The sequence below is a fragment of the Mobula hypostoma genome, chromosome 23 (genome assembly GCF_963921235.1).
Source record: "Mobula hypostoma chromosome 23, sMobHyp1.1, whole genome shotgun sequence".
NCBI classification, from domain to species: Eukaryota; Metazoa; Chordata; class Chondrichthyes; order Myliobatiformes; family Myliobatidae; genus Mobula; species Mobula hypostoma.
Genome location: NC_086119.1, coordinates 21,338,193 through 21,364,568, shown reverse-complemented (window position 1 = coordinate 21,364,568; position 26,376 = coordinate 21,338,193). Strand labels below are relative to the sequence as shown.

Sequence of the window (26,376 nt, the reverse complement as noted above, 5' to 3'; positions counted from 1 at the left end):
GTAGGGTCTTTGAGGCTTCTCTGAAACTTGGTAAACTTCCTGAATCTTTTAATAGAGCGTCAATTTCTTTAATACTAAAGAAGGATAAAGATCCTGCTCAATGTGCATCTTATAGACCAATATCTTTATTAAATGTTGATTCTAAAGTTTTTTCTAAGTTATTAGCAAATAGACTAGAAAAAGTACTTCCTTCTATTATTTCAGAAGACCAAATGGGTTTTATTAAAGGTCGTTACTCTTTTTATAATATTCGTACATTGTTAAATATTGTTTATACTCCCTCACAAAATGTTCCTGAGTGTGTTATTTCTTTAGACGCCGAGAAAGCTTTTGATAGAGTAGAATGGCCCTATTTATTTAAGGTGCTTGAAATGTTTAATTTTAGCTTGAAATTTATATCCTGGATTAAACTGTTATATCATTCCCCTGTAGCCTCGGTCCGTACTAACTCTTTAAACTCACCTTTTTTTCCTCTCTTTCGAGGTACTCGACAAGGTTGTCCTCTTAGTCCCCTATTATTTGATATTGCATTAGAACCTCTTGCAATTGCCATTCGAGAATCTTCAAATATTACTGGGATAACTCGGGGATTAAAGTCCCATAAATTATCACTCTATGCTGATGATTTACTGTTATATATTTCTAATCCTGAGAAATCCATTCCTGCTGTTTTAGAGTTATTAGCACAATTTGGTTTTTTTTCAGGTTATAAATTAAATCTTAGTAAGAGTGAACTCTTTCCGATTAATAAACATCTTCCCTTATATTATAAATTTCCATTTAAATTGATTGATAATTATTTTTCTTATCTTGGGATTAAAATTACTTGTAAATATAAAGATTTATTTAAGATTAACTTTTTACCATTAATAGACCATATCACTCAACTTTCATCTAAATGGTTTCCCTTATATTTAACTTTGATTGGTCGTATTAATGCAGTTAAGATGTTTTTTTTGCCAAAATTTTTATATGTGTTTCAGGCATTACCAATTTTTGTTCCAAAATCTTTCTTTGATAAAGTTGACTCTAAAATTTCTTCATTTATTTGGCAGAATAAGAATCCGAGACTGGGTAAAATACATTTACAGAAAGCTAAGAGAGATGGAGGTTTAGCATTACCTAACTTTAGATTCTATTATTGGGCTATTAATATTCGACATATGAAATTTTGGTTACTTGATCAGGATATACTATCTATTCCTAAATGGGTAGCATTGGAACTACAATCTGTTCAGGGTTATACACTTGGCTCTATTTTAGGTTCCTCTCTCCCTTTTGATTCGAAACGCCTTAAGCAGGTTTTTAACCCGATAGTTAAATATGCTTTGCGCATTTGGTTTCAATTCAGAAAATTTTTTGATCTTAATCAATTCGGGTTAGCGATTCCTATTTTAGGTAACATATTTTTTCCTCCCTCTTTTACGGATCGCGCTTTTCAAACCTGGAAGACTAAGGGTATTTTACGGTTTTTGGATTTATTTTTAGATGGTTCCCTTATGTCTTTTGAACAATTATCTAATAAATATAATTTATCAAGAATACATTTTTTGAGATATTTACAAGTTAGAAATTTCCTAAGTACTATACTTTCTTCCTTTCCAATGCTTCCTCCTACATATATTTTAGATTCGATAATTAACCTCAATCCATGTCAGAAAGGTGCATCGGCTATGATTTATAATATTATTATGAAACTTAGGAAAGCTCCATTTGATAAGATTAGGGTAGATTGGGAACAGGAATTGGGGCTTACCATTTCTGTGGATGATTGGGGGCAGATTTTACAATTAGTTAATACTTCCTCTATTTGTGCTAAACATTCCCTAATTCAATTTAAAGTGGTTCATAGAGCACATATGTCCAAAGATAAGTTAGCGCGTTTTTACTCGCATATTAATCCTTTTTGTGATAGATGTTCGGGGCAGATAGCCTCTTTAACTCATATGTTCTGGTCTTGTCCTACTTTGGAAACCTTTTGGAGAGATATTTTTAATATTATTTCTAAGGTATTAAATATAGATATCTCTCCTCACCCTATCACTGCTATCTTTGGACTACCCAAAATTTCTAGTAATCTTTCCCCTTCAGCCCGTAGAATGATCGCATTTCTTACTTTAATGGCAAAATGATGTATTTTACAACATTGGAAAGAGCTTAATGCTCCAACTACCTTTTTTTGGTTCTCTCAGACGATTTTATGTTTGAATCTGGAGAAAATTAGAAGTAACCTTTATGATTCTTCATTTAAATTTGAACAGATTTGGGGACCTTTTATTCGATATTTTCATTTAATGTAATATATACCCTTCTTGTTTTTTTTTCACTGTTTTTAATGGAGGTCGGGATCGAGGACATGATTTTAAGTTTAACTCTGTTTGGTTTCAAGTTAGCCCATTGCTTTGCTTTGCTTTTAGTTAGTTGCACGGTGGTTTTTTTTTTGGGGTTTTTTTTTTCTTTTTTTTCCATTGATATATATAAAATTTAGTATACTATTATGTTATCTTGGTTTCTTATGTTTAAATTACATTGTTGGTAGTATTTTTTTTGGTATTGCTACCTTCTGGAATTTTATTATATTTTAACATTGTATTAATGTTTATATGGTTTACCTTTTTGTATACTTATTCAATAAAAAGATTTAAAAAGAAAGGATGTGAAAAAATAGAAATTTGCTTTGTACTAGCTAGGGCTGATGCTGACAGTGAGTTGGGAAGAGCAGAGGGATCAATAACCCAAAGAAAACGTGGGAAGTGTGTAGTTTGCTTTTGATCAATTCCTGCGATGAGTAGAACACCAGGGACAAGAGGACAAAATGGAGCTGTAGTCTGCAATTTCGAATGATGTGATCTCATTAACAGACAAACTTTGCAGAGGACTGAATGTTGAGGTTCTGTTTTTTTTTCCCAAACTGGAGAATGTAGAACATGCAAGCTTGTCACTATGTAGGAGTTTGGCCATTTATTGCTGGCAGGAGGAGAAATTTCTTCACTGGTGACAACAAATTCCGAGAAATTTGTTCATCAGAGTATTGGCTGTGATTTCATTGATGGACTGAACTGGCTAACCCTCTTCCATAGTGTTTTGGGACTCACTTCCTTCTTGGGAAATGTCAAACTGACTGCAGGGAATTGACAAATACAATATGTATGCAATAATTAAATGTCACAGTTGGGTGCAAGGTTTATCACGTATTAAACTAATATTTGATGAATGATATTCAGATGCTTTTCTGTTCATAATCAATTCTAACATTAATATTTTAAGACTTTGAATATGTTAATAGAAGCAGAGAGATGATGTGGGTGCAGCTGCTGGTGTGGGGTAATGATATCTCAATAATTATTGAGAGGCTCTAGAGAATGCATAATCATTGCTTTGCCTGAAGCAAACTCCTTGGCCAGCACATCAAGTAAAGGTGTGCAGGCCCTGTGTTAGCAGTTGACAGAGAGTCACCAGCCAGATATATCTTCCAGTTTCTAAATTCTAGCCTCAGGTGACAAATACATAATGAATATTAATTGTTGTCCATTTGAGGATCCAAAACAGCTGAGCACAGATACTGATGGATGTTAACCAAATGGTTGAATGGTCTGGCTAAAGGTATGAATAATGCAGACATAATCCAATGGGTTTAAACTGTGATAGATACAGACTCTGTGTCAGTGTGGACTTGCCCAAACAATCCCTATGCTGACCTTCTGAGTCTTCAGGGGAAAATATTTGAAGAACTTAATTGCAGAAGAAAAACTCCCCAGTGTGTCACAAGTGAGACATTTCAAAAATGTTTGGATGCCTGGCCGTGCTCACATCTGCTGTAATATACAAGGCTGTCATTTGATTTATGTAATGACTAGGCTTGAACATAACTGTCTTTCTCTGCTCCTCAGTCATTTGAACAGGCTAATATGTAAGTGAGCTCATTGCCCTCTGGGTAACTTGTGATTTTCAGCCTGGAAAATATATACCAACATACACTTTATTAGGTACACCTGCGTGTTAATGCAAAAATCTAATCAGTCAATTGTGTGGCAGCAACTTGATTCATATGTTGTTCAGACCAAACATTACAAAGGGGAAGAAATGTGATCTAAAAGGCTTTGCCAGTGGAATGATTGTTGGTGCCAGGCGGGGTGGTTTGAGTATCTTAGAAACTGCTGATCTCCTGAGATTTTCACACATGACAATTTCCACTTAACTAAGAATGGTGGGAAAACATAAAAAAAATCCAGTCAGTGACAGTTCTCTGGGAAAAAATGCCTTGAACTGAATGAGGTCAGAGGAGAATGGTCAGACTGGATCAAGCTGACAGGAAGGCAACAGTAACTCAAATAACTACATGTTACAACAGTGGTGTGCAGAGCAGCATCTCTGAATACACAAGACGTTGAATCTTGATGTTAATGGGCTACGGCAGCAGAAGACCATGAACATACAAAATACATTCAGTGCAACACACACAAAATGCTGGAGGATCTTCAGCAGGCCAGGCCGCATCTATGGAGAAAAAGTACAGTTGACGTTTCAGGCTGAAGCCCTTTGGCAGGACTCAAGTTTGTGAAAATACACTCAGTGGCCACTTTATTCAGTTCCTCCTGTCCCCCGTATGGTGGCCACTGAGTGGATATCTTTGTATTGACTAAAAGCAGTTAGTTGCAGCTTTAGCTAAGATTCCAAAACAGTTTGCGTGCGCAAAGCCAACACCCCTCTGATCAAAGTATGTGCTATCTTGTTGCTTATTACTAAAAGCTTTGGCATGGATATGTCTCAGTTGAATTCTGAAAGGAATTCACTTAACTTTCAGTCCAAGGGGAGGCCAAATGTAAATTCTGGAGAGTTAAGCTTTTGGTATCAGGACCAGGGAGAGGGGTGGGAGGCTGAACTTGTTTTTCAGTGAGAATTTTATTGCATGTTAATTCCAAAAACAATATTTTTTGCCTTAGCCTTTAAAGATAGCACATTTGCATCACTTACCAATGAATGATTTTCACTTGGGAGGATTAAACTATTTGATATGCAAATAAAATTTTGGAATCAAAAGCTCTCTTGTTTCTCCTCATGCATTACCTTCATTGGAGGTTCAGTAAGTTTCTGTGAGAGGTTGAAAGGTTTGATAAGTGTTTTTTAAACTGGCATAAAACTTAAGCATAATGGAAATCCTTGGACAATGTTCTTTTTGCTTTGGTGTAGCAATTAATTGTAGTCAGAGTTGTGCTGCCTGCTGGAGATGTGTTTCTTCACCTTTGTAAGTGATGAACAGCTGATACATTCAGATTCATTCCGTTAAAATGAAGTCATTATTAATGCAATTGAAGCACAGTGCAATAAGCAGTCCAACATAAGCTAATTTGTTGTTAATGCAAATGGAGGATAAAAAGACAGATGCAAGCATAAAATCAATGCTTAGCCCAGTTATATTATTTCCTTCACTTGAGCTGAGTATGTCATTCTCTCAAGAAGTTGTTCCCTTAATGGAGAATGCCTGTGCGTGATTTTGTTTAAAGTGGGGAGGCTGATACATGGGCAGCCAGCACAAGGTCCTTGACAGATCAGGATCACGGTCAGGGTCTGGTGGCATGGATTACAAGCCTTCCCTGCTACAGCCTTCCACCACGTTCACTGTCCTTTATGATGTATCATCATCTTCAATCAGCTCTACGGTTGAGGTCTTGGTTGGATTGCTTCTTGTCTGGAACCTCGCCCTTGACCTCACCACCATGGGTGACCCTACCAGGAGCTAAGCTCCAGATGACACTCCTCTTGAGATCTCAGAAACTCACAAGCCTCTCCACCAGGACAAGGTGACGATCCTCAGAGAAGGTTTAGTGCATGAAATGGAGCAAGTTGCCCAGTATTAAGTTCTCTTTTTTTACAAAGGAGAGAAAATAAACACGCAATATGTTCCATACTGTATATATTATGCATGGTCCACTCTAGGGTCCTAACAGATCCCTTCTTCTCTAGACCTTTGCCTTTTCCACCTATCACCTCTGTGCTTCCTCCATCAACCCTCACCCCTCCCTTACTGACCTGGCTTCACCTATCACCTTCTAGCTTGTCCTCCTCCTCCCCACCCCCATCTTTTTTATTCTGACATCTTTCCCCTTCCTTTTCAGCCCAAAATGTCGACTGTTTTTCACTTCCATAGATGCTTCCTGGCCTGCTGAGTTCCTCTAGTATTTTGTGTGTGTTGTGATGCATTGTATATATATTACTTTTTGTATCCTCTTCAGGATGTCCTGAAGTGTAATCACTGTTAGGAAGTGCAGCAACCAGTTTGTCAAACTCTCACAAAGAGCAAAGTGGTAGCAACCAGATTTTTTAAAAATAATGTTGAATGAGAGAGAGATATTGGCCAGGAAGCAAGGATTAACGTATCTGCTCTTCAGTGTTGTGCTATGAGAGAATGGAAGGAGCCTTAGATTAATTTCTTATCTAAAAATGATGCTGTTGATATAGTGACAGTGTTTTTGGAATTTCACTGGAGTCCAGACTTCTGTACTGAAGACTAGAAACAAATCACTTGTCAAGCCAGCTATCAATTGAACCACAAGCAACGTAAGCTTAAGGCAATATCCTGGCACTCAGTCCAGCTTTCACATGCAGTGCCATGTACTTTCTGATTGATGAGAGGTTGCTGGTGAAATGCATGAACCTTCCCTTGCATCTTTATCTGACTGTACCGAGAGCTGTGTGAATGACACCATAAACGTAGAAACATTTTTTCACCAAAGTCTTGGTGCGTTACACCCATTTTCCATTCTGTGATTGTTGTTCAAAAAATTATATTTCCACTGTGCACGTTCTACGTGAAGGTAGTTGGCCCTTCCAAATAGTCTGTTTATAGTCACTTTACTAATGATTAAGACAGGCCATATGGCTCCTTGATTTAACTCCTGGTACATTTTGAGCCAAATCCTGCCTTAACTGAAGAAAACAGTTTTCCATTTCTACCTGATGCTCATTTTCAAGGTTCCATTGATTTTTACACAGTTGCATCCTCTGAAGACTACAATAATTTGACTACAAATCGCCTATTCAATACTTAATTGATTTTAAGTTTCTCCATTCTGATGGTTTTCCTCAGAAAAGGAGGAATGTGAAGGAAAATAAAAGAAACTCATGGGGAACTTGTGGGGGAGTTCCTTCACTCAGAGGGTGGTGAGATTGTGGAATTAGCTGTCAGCATAAGTGGTGGATGTCGCGTCGATTTCAACACTGAAGAGAAATTTGGATGGGAGTGGTAATGGTGGGCTATGCTCCAAGTGCAGAATGATGGGACTAGGTAGGATAACAGTTTCGCATGAGCTAGGTGGGCCAAAGAGCCTGTTTCAGTGCTGTAGTTCTCTAAGACTCTAAACTCAGGGCAGCAGTGGAGAAAAAGAAAGCAAACTATAGCTATACTAAAACAAAACTTGTTTCCTTGCTGTATGTATTAAAATTCATGAGATATTAATGCCTAAACCTCAATGCAAAGTTGAGTTTGATCTTAGCTTTGCTATTCTGTTTGTACTTTCTTTTGATCCACGGCGTGCTTCACTTTCATGAAGAAATTTGTAGACGGCACCGTAGTTAACAACTGAGGCAATTCTGGGTTATTATTTAGTTATTGAGTACACTTTTTTCCCCCAGTATTCAAATCATGCCAGAGAATGCCAGCAAATGCACTATAATTGGCAGGAAATACAAGCAATCAGGCTACTGAAGTCCGTGTTTACATCAATGAAGCCTGTGTTACAATGCTGCAGGTGCAAGACTAGTTGGCAGGCGTTTATTGGCAGCAATTTTGAAATTTGTGTAACTGTATCTCTCGTTCTCTTTTTCCTCTTAATCTTTATTTAAAATTTCCTCCCTCCTACTCTGGTCACCTATATCCCTTGTAATGATTGATGCTGATAAGCCTTCTTCCAGCTTCTGTAAGTGATTCCTTTTTGTCAACTGCTATTCTTTCTCCGGTGGCACAAACTGCAGAGGCTTTGAGGTCACTAAGGGTGAAATGCTGAAGTTTTGGAACATTAGACTTCCTTTGCACATTGTTCTGAATCACTCCTTGGGTTTTCGGTGCTGTGATACATCCATGAATTGTTCCTGGATTGTGGACTTTGAGCTTCATGATTTTCATCACCATTAAAGGATCAAGGATCAAATTTATTCATATTAGGAACTTTACTTCTATTAGGAATTTGTTGAGGTGTGTGGGTCAGTGTGCGACCCCAAAAAATACCCAGCATTCAACAATTATAAAGAATACAGAGTTATTTAAAAAAACAAAATTAGAGGTTAAAGTATGGATATGGAATAAAATATTCTTCAATACATAATACCAGCATGTATTTATAATGTCAACAGTATTGCAAAAAATGGATTAAAATGTTTACAGTTCAGTGCACTAGATAGAGGGGGTGGGGTCTAACTAGAATGGTTGATCAGGTTAACTACCTGGGAAGACACTTTTAAGATGGTGTGAAGTTTTTATTTTTAATAGCCCAATAGCGTTTTCCAGAAGTCAGCTTTTGGAAACAGCAATTTGCAAGGTAGAGAGAGTCCAACAGAAGTCAGGGCACAAGGGATTTGATGCTCGTACAGCTGGCCTGGGTGCAAAGTTGGATTACTCCGGGTGCCGAGCTGATTTGTAGAGTTTGAGAGCGGCTTTGGACTGGGTGGTGAAATCCGGGGGTGGGGGGGGGGTGAAATCTGGGCCCAGAGCGAGTTGCTGGCCAGCGTGTTCTAGGCTCCAAACCCTTTGCAGTAGTCAGGTCTTAGTGTGAGGTGCGATCCGCTGTTTAGACAATTTAGTTGCCAGATCAGAGATATGAGCTGATTTCACTTGTTCTCCATGATGTTCACTCCTCTCTCCAGGGCACTGCATCCTTTCACTGTTCCATTGTTCCGTCAGCTTAAACACTGGTCAAGATAGATTGAAAAGACAAGGTGTCGAGGCAAGAGCCAACTTTGCTCGGTCTCAGTGATAGTCACTCCTTTCTCCGTGGTGCTGAGGCTATGAAGACTGCCCCGGCAGCTGTGCTCTATGTCTGCTAATATGATAAACTGATAAGTGAGGCTTTGGGCCTACTCTGGACTGCTTCAGGATTCAGAATTGAGGATTCAATTTGGTTTGGAATGTTGTTTGCTTCAATTGTTTGCATGATTTGTGTTTCTTTATTTCTTTTCTCTTGCACATTGGGACTTTATTTATTTTTTTCTTTAATTGGGTTCTTTTGGGTTTCTTGCTTTGTGGCTACCTGTAAGCAAACAAATCTCAATGTACTTTGGATCTTGAAATGGCATTTAGAGTTCAATTCAAGTAAGTGTGAGGAGATGCATGGTGGAAGGTCAAAGGGAGATGGCTGGAGATTTGGTAGCATTGATGCACAGACGGATCTGAGGGAGCAAGTCAATAGCTGCCTGAAAGTGTTAATACAAGTGGATAATGTGGTAAAGAAGGCATAGGGCATGTTTGCCTTCATTGACGGAGGCATTAAGTATAAAAGTAGAGAAGACATGTTTCAAATGTACAAAACTATAGTTAGGGCATATTTGGATATTGTGTACAGTTCTCTTTGTCACACTATAGGAAGGATGTGAAGGCTTTGGAGAAGGCAAACAAGTGCACTGGGTTGTTGGTTTGATTGGATTGCATTAGATATAAGGAGCACTTAGATTGTTTTCTCTGGAGTGTCGGAGGTTGAGGGGTGACCTGACAGGAGCACAGTGGATTTTGGTTAATTGGGACATATCAGGACCTGTACATTTTGGCCCAATTAAGTGACTGTCTCAATTAGCCAAAGTTTCAAGGAAATAGTTAAAAAGATATAAAAAAGACATGTAACTGAGTAACAGATTCTACTTTATACTTTATTGTCGCCAAACAATTGATACTAGAGCGTACAATCATCACAGCGATATTTGATTCTACTCTTCGTGCTCCCTGGAGTACAAATTGATAGTAAAATTTAAATTATAAATCATAAATAGAAAATAGAAAAGGGAAGGTCAGGTAGTGCAAAAAAACCAAGAGGCAGGTCCAGATATTTGGAGAGTATGGCCCAGATCTGGGTCAGGATCCATTCAGCAGTTATCACAGTTGGAAAGAAGCTGTTCCCAAATCTGGCCGTACGAGTCTTCAAGCTCCTGAGCCTTCTCCTGGAGGGAAGAGGGATGAAAAGTCTGTTGGCTGGGTGGGTCGTGTCCTTGATTATCCCGTCAGCACTGCTCCAACAGCGTGCGGTGTAAAGTGAGTGCAAGGACGGAAGATTGGTTTGTGTGATGTGCTGGGCTGTGTTCACGATCTTCTGCAGCTTCTTCTGGTCTTGGACAGGACAACTTCTATACCAGGTTGTGATGCACCCCAGAAGAATGCTTTCTAAGGTGCATCTATAAAAATTAGTGAGGGTTTTAGGGGACAGGCCAAATTTCCTTGGCTTCCTCAGGTAGTAAAGGCGCTGGTGGGCCTTCTTGGCGGTGGACTCTGCTTGGTTGGACCAAGTCAGGTCATTTGTGATATTAACCCCGAGGAACTTAAAGCTTTTGACCTGTTCCACTTGCGCACCACCGATGTAAATGGGGGTCGTGCAGTCTGCTATTCCTTTTTAAGTCAACAACCAATTCCTTCGTCTTCTTGACACTGAGGGATAGGTTATTATCTTTGCACCATGCCACCAGGTTCTTAATTTCCTCTCTGTACTCAAACTCATCAATACCTGATTATATGTTTAAATGAAGTACAGAACAAATTAGAACTACTACTACAGAATTCTAAAACTATGTATTAGTTCCTAATAGTTATTGACAAATGAATTAATCCAGTGTACACTGCCATATTCTTTTGATTGACTAAATCAGTGGTCCCCAACCACCGAGCCGCTGACTGGTACCGGGCTGCAAAGCATGTGCTACTGGGCCGCGAGGAAATGGTATGATTTGGCGATATGAGTCAGTTGCACCTTTCCTCATTTCCTGTCACGTCCACTGCTGAGCTTGAATGCACATGAGGTCATTACCCGCTCATTGTCCATGTCAGCGCAGGAAGGCGATCAACTCCTCGAGCTTGCAAATGACAGCGGGCTGAAAAGTATGTTTGACATAACATCTCTGCCGGAATTCTGGATCAGAGTCAAGGCTAAATATCCTGAGATAGCCACGAAAACACTGAAAACGTTGCTTCCATTTCCAACATATCGCTGCGAAGCGGAGTTTTCTGCAATGAATGCAACGAAAACTAAATTGTGGAATAGACTGGACATAAGGAACTCCCTTCGAGTATCGCTGTCTCCCATCGCCCCTTGTTGGGAGTGTCTTGTTGCAGGGAAACAAGCCCAGGGCTCCCACTGATTCAGCGATATTGGTGTGTTGCAACGATTTTATATGTTCATACGGGGAAAATATGTGCTGTGTGTTTAATATCCAAACATTACTTAAAATGTTATGATGCTATCGCTATATTCATGCGAGGAAAATACGTGCTGTGTGTTTAATATTAAATTCGTTAGATAAACCCTTTTAGAAACGAAATTGAGTGTATTAGCCACTTATCACCTATATTTCGGTTGTAATTAACACCACCCCGCCCCCCCGAACAGAATCGCCAAAAACGATTTGTAGAAAAAAATCAGCACGTACACACATGCGCACACAGGTGCCCACGCAAGGCTTCATGGTCATGGTAGTCTTTCTGGGGTAAACACAACGTATTTGACTGCTACTCTTGTCTGTTGGCAACCCTACCCCCCCCCCCATTGTCAATAATAAACCAGTCCGCGGTGCAAAAAAGGTTGGGGACCCCTGGACTAAATGAACAAAATCAGTGCTGGCACTTAGTGCAGATAATGGACTGCTTTCATGCACTGTTTTTGGTGATTGCATCCTCCAAATCTTCACTTTCATTATAACATTCAAGATGATTGTCAATACCTCCGAATCTTCTGTAGTTCCTATCTTGTTGAAGTAGTGAAATTGTTTCATTTTCACTCCTGGCCGTTCTGGCAACTCCAAGCCTGAATGCTTGAAACCGCAGTGAGTAAAATGGTTCCAAATTGTCTTACTGCTTATTTCTCACCAACTAATAGTGACAAAAATCACTGCTTTTTGGACACAGATGCATGCAACTGATGCGATTTTATAAACTGTATTTGCCAACGTGGAGTGGAATATAAAACTGTAAATCTGGCGAGAGCAAAGGATATTGAGAATGGCGAGGGTGGAGCGCCGCAGAAGGGCTGTGGGACAGGTGGCAGAGAAGGAGTGTCGGGGTGGGGGGGAATGTGGTGTGGGTGCAGACACACCTAGCCCTGAGACACCTGGCAAGGTCATTTGATTCCAAAGAACTGGTTTATTGATCGTTACAGAATATCTCTCAGATGCTTCCCTCTCCCCTCCTCCATTTCCCAAACATGATTTCCCTCTCCCTGCTCCCGTCCCACTCTCCAGCCACAATAGAGACCCTTATCAGAATCACGTTGCTCATCACTCACTTTTTTTTGCAGCAGCAGCAGTGTGCAATACATACAATTACAGCAGTACTATGCGAGAGTCTCGGGCACCCCTGCTATATATTGTATATGTGCCTAAGACTTTTGCACAACACGATAAACTAAGGGAATCCTGGCTATTTTCTCACTTAGATTTTGCTCTTTAATAGTGGACTCAAATAAGCAGCTGTCCCGATTAACAGATGGTTCAATTATCTAGAATCCACTGGATATGAAATAGACGCATAGACTGGAGATAATAAGGGTGTTTCTCCCCCCAGGGTTGAAATGTCAAATGCTCGAAGGCAGTGCTTTAAGATGAGGGAGGGAAAGATGCGTAGGGCACTTTTTTTTTTAACACAGTGTGCGTCGGATGCTCAGAACACACTGCCTGAGGCAGCAGCAGAAACCGTAGCAACTTTAAAGCGGCATTTGAACTAGCAGAGAAGATAGGATTATGGGACATGTGATTAGTTTAGATTTGCATCATGGTCGGTGCAGATGTGATGGGCTGAGAGCTTGTTCCTGTACTGGCCTATGTTCTAATACATTTACTCTTAACTACCCTCAAACCCTCTGACATGGCCTTTCAAGACATTGAGGTCTGGAAACAATGGAGATGTGCTCACCAGTGATATCCACAACCAGCACATGAATAATTAGAATTTTTTTTTGTTGTGGTATTTCTGGTCAATGACCAGAAGCTGAGTCACCAGCATGCTCAGGGCTCAAGATTTCCATGTAAGTGTTTCAAATGCAGTTTGATTATCTTTTTGAAAGCCTTTACTACCACACTTCCTTTTGAAGTTGCTTTTCATTTCCTGTTGTGGGTAGTGATGGCTGCCCATTGACAAAAGAAGCAAACCATCTTTCCCGAGCTCCCAAAGGCATCTTTGACAGAGTTCAAAAAAATTGTTTTCTTTGAATAATATAAAATAATAGCAATTTCAAAGGGCTAACATATCTGGGTTATCAATAACAAAAGGCCGGATTCTCCAGACTATTTTTCCCCGTATTGTTTTTGTCTCCCACTCTTGGTTGCTTCATGCAAGTTTGCAAGTTATTGAGCCAATGGCTGTGACAGTGATCCAGAGGCAGGATCTTAAATCCCACTGTGGCAGCAGGAAGTTGGGGAAATAAATTCTTAAATAATGAATATCAGTAATAAGGAACTTATTGAACTGTTGCTAAATCTCATTTTGGCTCACTGATGTCCTTTTAAGAAGGGAAATTTTAACCCAGTCTACCTTACGCATGTAACGCTTTACATGACTCTCATGTCCACTCTCCCTCCTGGCACTAACCCCAGCAAGTGGGACAAGTGCTACACCTGCTCCTGCACCTTCTCCCTCACCACCATTCAGGACCCCAACCAGTACTTCTAGGTGAGGCAACTTTTCACCTGCGAGTCTGCTGGGGTCATCAATTGTATCCAGTACTTTCCGAAGTGGTGCAGAATGGGGGACAGCTTCATTAAGTTCCTGCGCTCTCTACTCCAACAGAACCTCGTGGTGGCTACCCATATCAATTCAACTCCCCCATTCCCATTCTGACGTGTCAGTCCATGGCATCCTCTGCTGCTACAATGAGTCCAAACTCAGGCTGGAGAAGCAACACCTCGTATTTGCTCAGGGTATCTTCAAACTAAACCTGATAGCACGACCATTAATTTCTGTAACTTCTGGTAATTTCTCCCCACTGTCCTTTCTCTTTTTTTTCCATTACCCATTCTGGCTCCCCTCTGATCTTTTGCCTGTTACATCCCTCTGGTGCCCACCCTCCTTCCCTTCCTCCTATAGTCCACTCTCTTCTCCTTTTAGATTCCTTATACAACCTTTTACCATTCACCCTACAGCTTCTTATTTCATCTCCCACTCTGCCAACCTACACCATGTACTGCCTGCTCCCCTCCCCCACCTTCTTATTCTGGCTTCTGCCCCCTTCCTTTTAAGTCCTGACGGAGGGTCTCGTCCCAAAATACTGACGGTTTGTTCCCATCCATAAATGCTGCCTGACCTGCGGAGTTCCTCCAGCATTTTGTGTGTGTTGTTCAAGATTTCCAGCATCCGCAGAATCTCTTGTGTCTACCTAATGCGTGCTTGTTTAATCATTAATTACAATCTCATTCCAGAGCATTTTGGGATAAGAATTGAGTGCTGGCCATAAAAGTGACCCCACACTTTGTGAATAAATAAATAATACATATGAAACCTCTGGAATTATGTTCTGTGTAGCCCTATTGATGTCTGACTGTTTCCTACCACATGCTGCTTTTTCTGCATTAACTTACACAAGATGAGAGGGAGCTCACTGAAATGTTTTTTTTCCACTTTGTATCCGGTGACAGTTCTGTAATTTAGAGCTGACAAATACATGAGTCACTTTACTGCCTGGATCAGCATTTCTATACAATGGATGTGAGAAGGACTGGTATACTGGAATGTTTTGCTTGGATCTGAGCTTCTCTTGGATTAGGTGTATGTTGATCTAGGCTCCGTTCTAACTTCCTACATTGCTTGCATGAAGGCAAATTAACATCCAGGGGCTTGAGGTCCAATTCCTCTGTAGAGCAGAGGAACAACAAGATGATCACTTTAACTTCCCTTCATATGGGTTGCCAAACACTCTGAGCTCAGTTAGTCCTGTGACACACGCCTGTCATTAAGTAGTCACCTGAGAGAGGTCTGCTTATATAACCATATAACAATTACAGCACGGAAACAGGCCATCTCGGCCCTTCTAGTCTGTGCCGAACACTTACTCTCACCTCATCCCACTGACCTGCACTCAGTCCATAACCCTCCATTCCTTTCCTGTCCATATATCTGTCCAATTTAACTTTAAACGACAACATCAAACCTGCCTCAACCACTTCTGCTGGAAGCTCGTTCCACACAGCTACCACTCTCTGAGTAAAGAAGTTCCCCCTCATATTACCCCTAAACTTTTGCCCTTTAACTCTCAACTTATGTCCTCTTGTTTGAATCTCCCCCATTCTCAATGGAAAAAGCCTATCCACGTCAACTCTATCAATCCCCCTCATAATATTAAACACCTCTATCCCTCTATCAAGTCCCCCGTGAACCTTCTACGCTCCAAAGAATAAAGACCTAACTTGTTCAACCTTTCTCTGTAACTTAGGAGATGAAACCCAGGCAACATTTTAGTAAATTTCCTCTGTACTCTCTCAATTTTATTGACATCTTTCCTATAATTCGGTGACCAGAACTGTACACAATACTCCAAATTTGGCCTTACCAATGCCTTATACAATTTCAACATTACATCCCAACTCCTATACTCAATGCTCTGATTAATAAAGGCCAGCATACCAAAAGCTTTCTTCACCACCCTATCCACATGAGATTCCACCTTCAGGGAACTATGCACCATTATTCCCAGATCCCTCTGTTCTACTGCATTCTTCAATGCCCCACCATTTACCATGTACATCCTATTTTGATTAGTCCTACCAAAATGTAGCACCTCACATTTTTCAGCATTAAACTCCATCTTCCATCTATTATATTTTGAAGCTAATATTGTTGCACACTGCACAAATGCTTGTTCTATTTGTCTAATGAGGATAGGTTGAACAAGTTAGGGCTTTTCTCTCTGGGACGAAGGAGCATTAGAGGCGTCTTGATAGAGGTGTACAAGATAATAAGCAGCATAGACTGAGTGGCTAGTCCGAGACTTTTTCCCAGGGCGCGAGTGGCTAATATGAGGGGCATGGGGGATGTCAGAGGTAAGTTTTGTTGTATCATGAGTGGTGGGTTTGTGGAAGGTGGTGGTGTTAGAGGCAAATATGTTGGGGCATTTAAGGAACTCGTTGATTGGCACATGGATGATAGAAAAATGGAGGACAATGTCGGAGGGGAAGTTTGGATTGATCTTAGAGTAGGTTAAAAAGTCAGCACAACTTTATGAGCCAAGGGGACTGTTTTGTGCTGTCATGATTTATTTTCCATTAAGAATTAATAGAAGTGAGTTGTATTTGTCCTTTGGATATGCAGCAGGGTTGAACACAGGGCAGGTATGCTCAGTAGCACCTTCCAGAATTTTTAACTAATACACTGTGATTATAGAAAAAATGCAATGTTGTTCCTCGGGCTCTTCTTTGCAAAATGTTAAACTAAACTGATTTGCCTGTACTGTAGTTTGGCTGAGATTTAAGAACATGCTTGCACACTTCATGAAAAATATTTCATTTTGTTGGGCGGGAAGCTCTCCCTAAACCTGGTTAATGTTCCTTTCAATAAATAAACATCTGAAGATATTTCCATCTTCGCAGTGTGACCCATCACACTGAGAAATAGGTTGGGACTCTTGCATCCTATTTCAACCAGATGTACGGAATAGGTCATCAATTGGCTCTTCTTATGCCATGGGGATAGAAGGTCTGAGAGTTTGGTCAATCTTGGTTCCTTTGTTCCTTAAGTCATTTCCCCTGACCTGTCTCTATACTCCTTGATATCAATCATAAAAGTGAGGCTATGCAGCACCCAAGCCAGGAACACCAGCCTCAGACACAGTTATTTCCTCCCAAGCTATCAGACAGTTCAACACCTCCACCCACAAGCCCATCGCACCATGTTCTCCCCCTCACCACCACCAAACTTTATCATTTCCTGTCAGAATCACCCTATTTACAGATGGTCCTGCACTTTACTGTTACTGCAAAAAAAAACAAATTTCATGACATATGTGAGTGATTATAAACCTGATTCTGATATGGGTCTCTATTGTGGACTGACAGTGGGAAGGAGACAGGGTGAGGGGAAACATGGTTGAGAAAAGGGGAAGGGAGAGGGGAGGGAGCAGGAAGCACCAGAGAGACATTCCGTAATGATCAGTGAACCAATTGTTTGGAATCAAATGTCCTTGCCTGGTGTATTAGGGCTGGGTGTGACTGCCCCCATACCACCTCCCACCCTGGCACTTCTCTTCACCTATCCCACACCCTTCCTGCAATGCTTCACCTTCACCGTTCCCAACATTCTGTGCTCCTGCCAGATTTACAAACTCACTCTCCACTACTCTTTGACAAACAGAGTACCGTGCAAAAGTCTTAGGCACCCGGGCTATATACATGCACCTAAGACTTTTGCACAGTACAGTACTTATTCTAAACAGAAGAAAATCTGCAGGCTGGAAATCCAAAGCAATGCTCACAAAATTCTTAGGGGAACTTAGTGGGCCAGGTAGCTTCTATGGACAAGAGTAAGCAATTGACGTTTTAGGCTGAGACTCTTCATCATAGATGCTGCCTGGCCTGCTGAGTTCCTCCAGCATTCTGTGTGTGTTCCACTGTATTTATTATGGTTTTTAATTGTGTTCTTTATGCTTATTGTGTTTTGGATTGGATCTGGAGTAACAATCATTCTGTTCTCACTTAACACTTATGCACTGATAAATGACAATAAACAATCTTGAATCTTGTGTAACAATTATATTTTTGTTCAATAAGTTCCAGTCATCTGCTAATTTATTGAGGATTGTTAGCTTGATGCTCCAGTTGATCTAGTGTCACTCAGTACCTTATTACAAGTTTGGTCCAGTCAAAAGGGCTGAAGTGGGAGGGTATGGGCAATTTATACAAGAGTATTATAAAGTTTCAGAATAACATCGGACTTGGAATTTATTGTTTTTGCTACTTTGTTGAACTTCTGTAAGCTTTGGTTATTGCCACAGTATTTGGTAATAATGTGAGTGCAAATTCAATTCCTACCTTTTAATTGAGAATGTTTGTTGTTTATGTTACTCCTGTGTACAGATTTATTTACGCCCGTATTAAAATAAATCAGCGGTTACTCTCCTCACTTATGAGATTTTCCTCTTCTGATTCCACAGCTCCTCTTGCTTTGATATTGGCTGCTAATTTGAGTAATTTTCACTGAGTTTCTGAAACCTAATTATGTTAGTGTTAGCATCAATATAGGGACCAGTAGTGGTCCCTACATTGATGCCGGAAGCTCCCACTCAGAGGCTCAAATTTGTATTTATCGTCATATGCGCAAGTTTATGTATGGAGGTGCAAAGAAAAACTTACTTGCAGAAGCATCAAAGACAGGTAGCTTCACGTAAGCAGTATTCACAAAAATATAAATTAAACATATAATTTTTACAAGAAAGAACACAATTATAGTAAAGAAAGCAAAGTCCATTTTAATGCAAAGCTGTCATAGTGTTGCTAAACTGTAGTAATCAGGATATCTACTGCCACCAAACACATTGTTTCCTTACTCTCCGCTGCTTAGTTTTACCTCCTGCCCAAGATCCACAAACCTGATTGTCTCAGCCTGCTCCTGCCCCAATGAATTGGTGTCCACATACCTCGATTCCATTCCATCTCCCCTGTTTCAGTTCCTACCCACCTACATACGTGACACTTCACATGCTCTCAATCTCCTCCACAACTTTAAATTCTCTACTCCTGACTGCCTCATTTTCACCATGGATGTCCAGTCCCCATATACTTCTTTCTGTTATCAAGAAGGCCTTAAAGCTCTCTGCTTCCTTCTCAGAAAAGGACCTAACCAGTTCCCCTCCATTAACACCCTCCTCTGTGACCCTCAAGAATTTCTCCTTTGGCTCCTCCCACTTTCTCCAAACTCAAGGGGTAGCTATGGGCACCAGTTATGCCTGCCTTTTTGTTGGCTATGTCAAACAGTCCATGTTCCAATCCTTCCCTGGTAATGTTCCACAATTCTTCCTGCACTACATTAATCACTGCTTTGGTACTGCTTCACGCACCCATGCTAAGCTTGTCAATTTCGTCAACTTTGTCTTTAACTTCCACCCCGCCCTTAAATTCACTTGGTTAATTTCTAACACCTCTCTTCATTTTTGCAATCCCTCTGTCTCCATCTCTGGAGACAAACTGCCTACAAACATCTTTTATAGACCTACTAATTCCCATGTCTGTCTTGACTATACCTCTTTCCACCCTGTTGCTTGTAAAAATGTTCTTCCCTTTTCTCAGTTCCTTCATCTCCACTACATCTATTTACAGGATGAGGCTTTCCTTTCCAGGACATTAGAGATGCCCTGCTTCTTTAAAGAAAGGGGTTTCCCCCTCCTCCACCGTTGACACTGCCCTCACCTCCATTTCCCAGACATCTGTACTCACCCAATCTTTCCACCATCTTAACAGGGATAGAGCTCCCCTTGTGCTTACCTACCACTCCATGAGCCTCCACATCCAACACATCATTCTCTGTCACTTCTTCAATGGGATCCTACCGCTGAACACCACTTTAACTCCCTCACACCTCACACTCGCCACTTTCCGCAAGGATTTCTCCCTCCGTGATTCCTTTGTCCATTTGTCCCTCCCCATAAATCTGCACACAGATCTGCGCCTGCTACGCTGAAATGCTACACCTGCCGATTCACCTCCTCCCTTATCTCCATTCAAGACATCAAACAGTCCTTCCAGGTGAGGTTACACTTCACCTGTTAATCTGTTAGAGTTGTCTACTGTATCCGGTGCTTCTGATAGTGAGACCCGACATAAATTGGGGGACCGCTTTGTTGAATACCTCTGCTCCATCCACCAAAAGTAGCATTATTCCCAGCAGTCAACCATTTGAATTCCTATCCCCTTTCCTGTTCCAACATGTTGGCCCACGGCTGCCTCTTTTGTCACAATGCGGCCACTCTTAGGGTGGATGAGGAACACCTCATATTCTGTCTAGGTAGCCTTCAACCTGATGGCAGGAACATCAATTTCTCCTTCCGGTAATTTATTCTCCTCTTCTTCCATTCCGCGCTCCAGCTTCTTACCTTTCTGCTCTCCTGCCTATCACCTTCCCCTGGTGCCCCTCCTCCTTTCCTTCCTCCTATGGTCCAGTCTTCTTTCCTAACATATTCCTTCTTCTCCAGTCCTTTACCTTTCTCACCCACCTGGCTTCATCTATTAGCTAGCTAGTCCTCCTTCCCCTCCCCAACATTTTTATTTTGGAGCCTTTCCCCTTCCCATCCAGTCCTGAAGATTTTCTGTGTATTGCTCTGGATTTCCAGCACATCTGCAGAATCTCTTGTGTTTATGATTAGGATTCTCTCAGTTGGTTCAAAAATCAAATTAAACACTTAATCAAACCCTATGACAGTCAAAGCAATGGTTGTTTTTGAACTCCAGTGAATTTCTAATTGGTGTCAAGATCTGCCTTGGAATCTCGGAGCTTTGATGTTAACAGAAGACTCTTGTGTGAGACATTGTAAAGGGCCCTTTGAAATCCCGGACACAGCAAGGCTTATTGCAATCTTTCTCATGTCCATTGAAAGCCATATTGATGAACCTCCAAAGGCAGGCAAAATTGGTGCTCATGTTGAAGTATAAAAAAAGAAGAATCTCACAATGGGTTGTAATAGAGGGTGTTTGAGGAACTACCAGCTGTCTTTACTCAGCAGCATAACTTAAAACATAACGTATATAGATGAAGTTTTCTAAAATAAAAATCGATGGTTTAATATTAACTTTTCCATTGTTTTTAATTGTAGCCATGAGCCGGAGAGTTGTACGTCAGAGCAAATTTCGCCATGTCTTTGGGCAGGCAATGAAAGCCGACCAGTGTTATGAAGATATACGAGTGTCCAAAATGACTTGGGATAGCTCCTTCTGTGCAGTTAATCCCAAGTTTGTGGCCATCATTGTGGAATCTGGTGGAGGAGGTGCCTTCCTTGTCCTCCAATTGGCCAAGGTAAGTCTGGTCCAATGGTTTGATCCAATTCTCTGTCTAGTAATTGCTTAGGGGAAAGATGTATGAAATGGCATCTCACTGAAGCTTAATGGATACAGGATGGAATGGACACGGAGAGATGCTTCCATTAGTAGCAGAGTGTAGGATCTGTGTGCAGTCTCATGATAAAAGGATATCCTTTAAAACTGAGATCAGAAGGAATTTCTTTGGCTGGATGGTGGTGAATCTCTGGAATTCATTGCAACAGAGGGTGGTGGAGGCCAATTCATAGTGTGTAGTTAAGACAGCGATTGATAGCTTCTTGATTGGTAATGAGATTAAGGGTTACTTGGAGAAGGCAGGAGAATAGAGCTTTGACCAGCAACCAGTCCGGACCTTGGAAGTTTCAGAGGAGAGGATTTCACTGCCCAAGTAGAAAAAAGCAGAATCGGGTTGAGACAGCATAATAGACCTTTGACCAGTGACCAATCGGCATCTGAGATTGATTAGCAGGAGCAAACTAAGTGAAGGCAGGAGCAAGTGCAGCAGCTGTCATCTGAGTGGACAGAGTCAGAATGGTGATCTTGAGGCTTTAGCTCTTTGAGGCTTCAGCGAAGAGAGGCTTCAGTCAGAGAAAGGAAAGAAAAGTTCAAGGTTAAGTTTTTTTTTTCTCTTTCCCTTCTTTATATCTGCTCAGGTAGGACAGTAGAGATGTCAGGCAAGATAGCTGAGCGCTCCTCTTCCAGGATGTGGGAAGGCAGGGAGACCTCCAGTGTACCTGATGACTACAACTGCGAGGACTGCATCCAGTTGCAGCTTCTAACAATCCACGTTGAGGAGTCAGAGCTGGAACTGGATGAACTCTGGATCATTCAGGAGGATCAAGGGGTGATAGATGGGACATAGAGAGAGGCAGTTACACTCAAGATGCACGACACAGGAAACTGGGTGACAGTCAGGAAGGGGAAAGGGGTGAAGGAGCCAGTGCAGAGTACCCCTGTGGCCATCCCCCTCAACAACAGGTATATCACTTTGGATACTGTTGGAGGGGGGTGTTGACCTAACAGAGGAAAGTTACAGTGGATGGATCTCTGGCACTGAGTCTAGCTCTGTGACTCAGAAGAGAAAGGAGAAGAGGCACACTGTGGGGATAGGGGATTCATTAGTTAGGGGAATGGACAGGAGGTTCTATGGGTGAGAATGAGATTCCTGGATGGTTTGTTGCCTCCTGGGTGGCAGGGCACGGGACATCTTGGGTCGAATCCTCAGCATTCTTAAGTTGAAGGGTGAACAGCCAGAGGTCTCGGTTCATATAGGTACCAATGACATGGGTAGGATGAGTGGCAAGCTTCTGCAGAGGGAGTTCAGGGAGTTAGGTGTTAAATTAAAGGGCAGGAGATCCAGGCTTGTGATCTCAGGATTGCTACCCATGCCACGTGCTAGTGAGGCCAGAACTAGGAAGATTATACAGTTTAATATGTGGCTAAGGAGTTGGTGTAGGAGGGAGGGTGTAAGATTTTTTGGATCATTGGACTCTTTCCAGCGAAGGTGGGACCTGTACAGAAGGGACTGGAGGGGAACTAATATCCTAGCGGAAAGGTTTGTTAATACTGTACTGTGCAGTTTAAACTGGAGTTGCAGGTGGTTAGGAATCAGAGTTCCAGAACAGTTAGTGGAGAGGTTGTGGAGGCAGATGTTGGTAAGACCTCAGACGAAGTTACAAATTAAAAGGTTGAGCATGGTGTGACTAGTGTCCTGAGCTGCGTATGCTTTAATGCAAGAAGTATCGTAGGAAGGCGGATGATAGTGCTGAGGATGAGGTAGCTGGTTTGCTAACAGAGACAATGGGTAGTGAGGAGAAGCTGTTGATACGGGTAAAATTGCAGTCAACAGGATGAGTTGCAACTTAAAAGGTGGACAAATATGAAAAGGATGAAGATGGGACTGAAAGTGTTATATTTGAATGTGCACAGTATATGGAATAAGGTAGATGAGTTTGTGGCACAGTTACAAATTGCATGTGTGATGCTGTAGACATCACCAAATCATAGCTGAAAGAAGATTATAGCTGGGAGCTTAATGTCCAAGGATACACATTCTATCAAAAGGAGAGGCAGGATGGATCTGAATTTGTGACAAACATGATTATATGATATATATGTACAGTGTCTGAAATACATCTTATGGAAATATTTGTTTGATGATGAAATTCAATAAAAAACAAATTACAAAAAAAAAGGTGACATCAGGTCAGAAGGTGTTGAATCATTGTGGGTAGTGCAAAGAAATTACAGGGGTAAAAAGACCCTGACGGGAGTTGTATACAGACCCCTAAAAAGTAGTAAAGATGTGATCTATAAATTACACCAGGAGATAGAAAATACATGCCAAAAGGGCAATGTTACAATAGTCATGGGGTATTTCAATATGCAGGTGGATTGGGAAAATCATGTTGGTGCTGGATTACAGGAAGGGGGAATTTCTAGTGTTACGAGAATACACATAAAATTAAGATGTTTGCTGGCCTGGGCTAGCATCAGTGGCATCAGCAGTTGGTCTGCCACCTGCCCTCAGGGGAAGGAGAGATAAGGAACAATGGAGCAGCGTCTGGAGATGTGTAATGAAGGGATGTGGGAGGGAGAGCTGTCTGGAGCGGCTCTCCCCTTTGAACCCTGAACTGTTTGAAGTGATGGACAGGCGATACCCCAGCAGGGGGATAAAAAGGGACAGGTTCGCTAAGACAGACACACACGCCACCCGAGGTAACGAGACCCTGGAAGCGGTGCGCCTCTCACGAGTGGTGAGAAGTACCGGACAACGCACAGGGTGGAAAGGTACGATCAGCGGGAACCCGGTGTGTGTCCGCCCTTGCCTGGGTGCCGGGTTCACTGCAGAGGATCGACCGCATCTGGAGGAGGGGTCACAGTCGGTGACCTCAGGTGACATCACCAAGGACCTGCCCAAAAGTTGCTCGTGAGCAATCTCGCTGGTCTGTGAGTGAAGCTGTGCTGAATGATGAGTTGTTCTCTCTGTCTCTCTTCCCCCACCTTGTCCATCGCCATGGCAACGATTACTGCGAACTGAACTTTGAGTCATTTTGAAATTGGTCATTTACCCCTAGACAACGATAGAGCTTGATTGATGCTGTTATCTTAATTCTGTGCACATGTGTGTTTATCATCACTGAACTGTTGCATTTATTATCCTTTCGATTACTGTGTTGCTTGTTTCCTTAATAAAACTTTCTTAGTTCTAGTACTCCAGACTCCAACTGAGTGATCCATTTCTGCTGGTTTGGCAACCCAGTTACGGGGTACGTAACATAAGTGGGGTTCTCGTCCGCGATTTTGAACGCTAAATTTGGGACGGAGTAAATTGATTGGGTTAAAATTCCCGAAAGAAAGAAAAGACAAACAGCAGAAATGGAGGTTGAGGAATTTATAAAGGCGCCGACCTTGGAGGCATTAGAGGATGCCAGGAAATCGAAATTGATAGCTGTGGCCAAACGGGTGAATCTTGCCAAGGTGAAGTCGACAATGAGGAGAGAGGAGATACACAGAGCTATTGTAGAGCACTATGTATCTAAAGGTGTGTTTCCCCAAGGTGAGCTGGGGGTGGTGTCTATTGAAAAACCTGCTGGAGACGCGGTACAGGTACAGCTTGAAAAACTGAGACTCGAGCACGAGTTCCGGGTACGGCAGTTAGAACACGAAGAGAGAGAGTTAGAAAGGCAGGAGAAAGAGAGAGAGTTAGAAAGGCAGGAGAAAGAGAGAGAGTTAGAAAGGCGGGAGAAAGAGAGAGAGTTAGAAAGGCGGGAGAAAGAGAGAGAGTTAGAAAGGCGGGAGAAAGAGAGAGAGTTAGAAAGGCGGGAGAGAGAGAAAGAGGTAGAAAGGCAAGAGAGAGAAAGACAGTTGGAGAGAGAAGAGAGAGAGAGGGACAGGCAGTTGGAGAGAGAGGAGAAACAGAGGGAAAGGGAATTTGAGCTGGAGAAGTTAAAGATAAGGGCCGAGCAGGGGCTCGTGCCGAACCAAGGTGGAGGGTTCCGGGCGACCCAGGAGGTTAGGCTGGTTCCCCCATTTGACGATACCGATGTGGATCGGTACTTTCTCCACTTCGAAAAAGTAGCTATAAGTCAGGACTGGCCGAGGGATAAGTGGGTTGTCTTACTTCAGAGTGTACTGAAAGGGAAAGCCCAACAAGCTTACTCCGCTTTATCCGCGGAAGATGCCCAGAAGTATGAGGTGGTGAAGGAGGCCATCCTCAGGATTTATGAGTTGGTCCCGGAGGCATACCGGCAGAGGTTCCGGAATGCGAGGAAGCGGTGGGACCGCACGTATTTGGAGTTTGCTCGTGAGATGCAAACATATTGTGAGCGTTGGTGCGCCTCGAAAGGGGTAGAGGGGGATTATGACAGACTGCTGCAGCTGATTCTGATTGAGCAGTTTAAAGGTTGTGTCCCTGAGGGTATGAGACCCTACCTCGATGAGAAAGAGGCAGCCACGTTAGCCGCAACTGCTAAGTTAGCGGATGAGTATGCGTTGACGCATAAAATGAAGGTTGCCCCGAGTAAAGGCTACCAGAAGGGTAGTCAGGACGGCGGGGAGAGTCCGCCGGAAAAGTCAGAAAGTAAGCCGGGGACTAGTGAAAAGGATAAGGTAGACCGGGAGCAGTCTGGTAGGAAGTCTCCTGGGGTCGTCTGTTATAATTGTGGGAAAGTCGGACACTTTGCGTCCAGGTGCTTTGCCCCAAGGAAGGAGACGGGGAAAGGAAAAGCGGAAATTTTGAATGGCTGTATCGAGCTGTTAAGCGAACCGCTAGGGAAGGACAGGTCTGAAAAAGTCCAGGAAGGGCGCGAGAGGTTTATCTCGGCCGGACTGGTGTCAGTGAAAAAGAGGTTAAAACCAGTTCCAGTGCGGATCTGGAGAGACACGGGAGCGTGTCAGTCATTGATATTGAAGAGTGTATTAGAGTTTAGCTCAGAGACCCAGACTGGGGAGGTAGAGGTCAAAGGTGTTGGGGAAGGGACAGAGTCAGTCCCTTTGCACCAGATACATTTACAGAGCAACCTGGTCTCTGGACTAGTCACGATCGGGGTGAGGTCCGAATTACCGATGAAAGACGTGGAAGTCTTGCTCGGTAATGACATCGCCGGAGGAATCGTGTTCCCAGTCGTGAGATTGACGGGTCAGCCTGCCAGCATGGAGGCCCCGCCCGCGATGGTGAAT

The 26,376-nt window shown here is 42.1% G+C and overlaps 1 protein-coding gene across 1 annotated transcript in view; it reads left to right on the top strand.

Moving 5' to 3' along the window:
- Positions 1-26,376, top strand: part of LOC134336949 (coronin-6-like) — a 260,484-nt gene that overhangs the window by 43,415 nt on the left and 190,693 nt on the right. The window contains exon 2 of the mRNA XM_063031656.1: positions 20,973-21,172. Within this exon, the coding sequence (XP_062887726.1) occupies positions 20,975-21,172 (198 nt within the window). The 5' untranslated portion in view covers positions 20,973-20,974. The remainder of the gene's footprint in view (positions 1-20,972; positions 21,173-26,376) is intronic.